At 43.9% G+C, this 3,867-nt stretch overlaps 1 protein-coding gene across 1 annotated transcript; it reads left to right on the forward strand.

The window, feature by feature from the left end:
- The first annotated feature begins 354 nt into the window (after positions 1 to 354).
- Positions 355 to 1,669, forward strand: lbx1b (ladybird homeobox 1b). Its single transcript, XM_042484287.1, has 2 exons — positions 355 to 682; positions 1,182 to 1,669. Exons 1-2 carry the CDS (start codon positions 355 to 357, stop codon positions 1,667 to 1,669), a joined length of 816 nt encoding a protein of 271 aa, XP_042340221.1.
- The last annotated feature ends 2,198 nt before the right edge of the window (positions 1,670 to 3,867 follow it).

Below are 3,867 nucleotides of genomic sequence, written 5' to 3' on the forward strand. Positions count from 1 at the left end.
CCCCGCACTGGACTGCAACATAGTCAAAGAGTGAAAGGGAAGAGGGCGAAAGTGCCACTGGAGATAATTGATTACCTACCAATCAATGATAACTTGTTAGTAATCGTCAACTCTTTGGACCTCGCCATTTTCAGGGAGGCATCTCACTCCTGCGGACTTGCTGCTCCCGAGGATCGACACTTTGAAGACATCCCGTTTTGGAATAAGATTTTCTTTTCTTCATTCTCTCCTCCGCATCCTTTTTTAACCTCCTAACTGTTATGTGACTTTTTTTTTAATTCCTCTAAAGCGTCGCTCGTTTTTAACCGCTTTGACTAATTCAACCAAGTCCTTTATAAACTCTGCGCACAACCAATGATGACATCCAAAGAAGTGGCCAAATGTGATGCAGTGGAAAACAGGAGGCGAAGTCCGCTGGACCACTTGCCGCCTCCTGCCAACTCCAACAAGCCGCTGACTCCCTTCAGCATCGAGGACATCCTCAACAAACCGTCTGTGAAACGAAGTTACACAATTTGCGGCACAGCGCATCTCATCTCGTCCTCTGAGAAGCACCGTCCGTCCAGCATCCCTCTGTCCAGCCGGGCTCTCCTCAACCAAACCTCCCCGCTCTGCGCGCTGGAGGAGCTGGCCAGCAAGACCTTCAAGGGGCTGGAAGTCAGCGTTTTACAGGCTGCCGAAGGTAAATCCATATCACCAGAAAAAAAGCAATTCAGATACACATTTTTAGAATGTAACATTAGACGTTTTCTCGGTTTTGGCCTGCACAAGATAGAAAATTTAATTTTGCAGCCTGCCATGCAATATATTCACCAGATGTGCTTCTTTAAGAGCAAAAAAAAAGTATTTCATTTTCTGCTCACCAGTCCATATTAGTCCTCTAAAATAGTCTCATCGAACAAAGGCGTGTTAATTTTCTAGGCTGGGCTGGACGACATAAATCGCCACCGCTTTTCTTTAATATTAGGGTCTCGTGTGTGTGGTGCTCAATATTTCCCAGTGGTGTCTGTGTAATTTTCTTGTAATTACCTCTTCCCACAAGAGCCACTGTTTCACATATAGGATCACTTTCACAGTTATTTTTGCGTTCGGGTCACTTTTACGCGCACACTGCAACCGCAGAGGAAGCTGCACCTGCAGGAGTCACTGATTCTCTCTCGGCCTCTGTCTCTCCCTCACAGGCCGGGACGGGATGACTCTGTTCGGCCAGAGGAGCACCCCGAAGAAGCGTCGGAAGTCTCGGACGGCGTTCACCAATCACCAAATCTACGAGCTGGAAAAGCGCTTCTTGTACCAGAAGTACCTGTCCCCGGCCGACCGGGACCAGATCGCGCAGCAGCTGGGCCTGACTAACGCGCAGGTCATCACGTGGTTTCAGAACCGGAGGGCCAAGCTAAAACGGGACCTGGAGGAGATGAAGGCCGACGTGGAGTCGGCCAAGGCCATCGGCCAGGTCCCCTTGGACAAGCTCGCCAAGCTGGCGGACCTGGAGAAATGCGCCAACGGCACGCTGGGCCACCCGCGTGCCGATTCCCCCGCGCGGGGCGGCCAGCAGGAGCTCGAGCTCGCTCAGAAACTGCGGAACTCGCCGCTGTCTCCGTTCTCAGACCACACAACTAGTAAAGAGTGCTCAGAGGACGAGGACGTGGAGATTGATGTGGATGACTGATGGCGCAGCGTGGGGGCCGAGAGGTCGACAAACACAAAAAGACGATTTCAAAAAATCCTCGCGAGGACTTGTAACTTACTGCTTATATTGTATACCATATCTCAGAACATGTACCAAAATGTAATGACTTTTATATCGGCACAGATAGACCTATTCATAGTGAAGCATGAACACAGAACAAGAAATATGCAGTGGTATTTTACAATGTATTCATTAACAAACTGTTACTTCTTGCAATCAAAGCAATATGGTCTAAAATGACATGAGTAACTTATTATTTTTTTACACTATAGGCCGACACACACGCAAACACACACATACACTTCAACACACACCTGTTCCATCGCTTCTCCTATAAGGCCTATAACCTCACACACACCACAATGAAAGTGCTCTAGTTTTTCATATTTTTTGCATGTAAATGCATGATTTGATTTGTGATCATTATCTATTTATTTCTACTTTTTTTTTTTTTAATTTAATTGTTTTTGTGTTTTCTGTGAGCCAAATCGCCATTGAGTCACTTTGTCACTGCCGGCTCTCCTCCTCTTCTTCTTCCTCCTCATCACCTGACTGGACCCCCCTTGACTTCAGTTCATATTTGGCGTCCCGATGCTGCAGTGCATGATGATGATGATGATGATGATCGGAAAGGCAAACTCGGACATTCACAGTTATGCGTTTTATGGGAATGCTCACGCGACCGGCGAAAATTGAATATTGCGGTGATTTTGACAAGTTATAGGCTACTTTTTAGATTTATTGTTTGGATACAATAGATTTACAGTTATAAATTTGTTATGTTTTGTACACCTGTAAGTGCCTTTCTAAAATCAGGACATTATTTGAAAAACCAATGCACAGACTGTAATGTATATAGGCTACTATGGGAATAAAATGGCTTTTCTGAATTATTCTTTTATGTTGTAATTCTTGAATTAATATCGACTTTTTATTATTTAAATAATAGCCTGGGGGTTTTCTTCTAGCGAGGACAAAAAAAATCATTTTGCAAACACACTCTCCTTGCCAAATCTGGGTGTGTAAGCCTATCAAAAGCGGCCCATTTAGAGTTATTATACTGAACTATTTTGTCCCCTTTGTGTCCTTTTCTATTAGGATACTCTAAACATTTTGTGGCCCGGAATCTCACATCTCCTTTCACGTCCTAAATGCGTATCATGGCTTCTTGACCCTTAGACGTGTTTCTCCATTCGTGGCAAAAATTTATGTGAGAAACACAAATCTGGTGCCGGGGGGAAAAAAGACGAGGATGCCACAAAAACACAAAGTTTTGGGCCAGTTTCTCCGGGCCTTTATAGACCTTTTTTGTTCTGCGGGACTGGGGCCGTAATTTTGAGCGTAAAGCATGAAAAGTGGGGACAAATGAGCAGCGTTCCCTGATGGGACAAGCCACAAAGGAGCAGGGCCGGTCCCCCGCAGGCTGCAATACTGAGACAAGTGTGTCCCACCGCACAAAAAGGACGCAAACGTTTGGAGGCCATATGGTTTTTGAAATTTCCTCACAATTTCAGACAATTTGATGGATTGAGTTAACCCTCCTTTTAAACAGTTTAACTGGGTGCGAACAAAGGCCATAATGCCTACATAGACTCTCCCTTCATGAGGGCATCTGCGGCTATTAATGTCTGGCCCTTTTCTTTGCCTGGCGTTTTGAACAAGTCAATGAATTACAATGAAACTGCCCCTTTTTTGTGAGCCGCTTGTCTCTCTCCGCTTTTTAGCTCTGGAATAATATGTTTGACTTCAGTCCAAGAGCGTTTTCTAAACAAGAAATGGATTTTGTTGGAAGTGTTTTTAATGTTAAGTAGGGAGCCCATAAAGAGTTTCGACTGTGACATTTATGCCAAAGTCTGGTTAGGGAGTCTTTTGTTTGTTTTCTTCTCATCTCTTTTTTTCTCCTTCTTTTTTTTCTTCTTCTTCTTCTGCCTCTTTTATTTCTTTTGTCTTTAAAGAGTTTAATGAAGCTGAAAACATGGTGATGTGAGAAAGAGAGAGTGTCCAAAAGGCTACCTCCCGTTTAACTCTCTTTGTTCAAAGAAATGATAAGTAGGGCTGTCTTCTTGTCACTTGTTTTATAGTGTTTGGTTTTTATTTTCTAACTTTTTACTTCTTTTTTTTTTAAAGATTTAGAACAACCTGAATTAGTTTATAGACCTGTAAGCACATAATATGGC

Source organism: Plectropomus leopardus, chromosome 4 (genome assembly GCF_008729295.1).
Source record: "Plectropomus leopardus isolate mb chromosome 4, YSFRI_Pleo_2.0, whole genome shotgun sequence".
Taxonomy (NCBI): domain Eukaryota; kingdom Metazoa; phylum Chordata; class Actinopteri; order Perciformes; family Serranidae; genus Plectropomus; species Plectropomus leopardus.

Bases quoted from the DNA above. Each gene is read 5' to 3' on its own strand.
- lbx1b (XM_042484287.1), top strand. From the start codon at position 355: ATGATGACATCCAAAGAAGTGGCCAAATGTGATGCAGTGGAAAACAGG. The intron at 683-1,181 runs GTAAATCCATAT...TCTCCCTCACAG, and splicing joins CGTTTTACAGGCTGCCGAAG to GCCGGGACGGGATGACTCTG.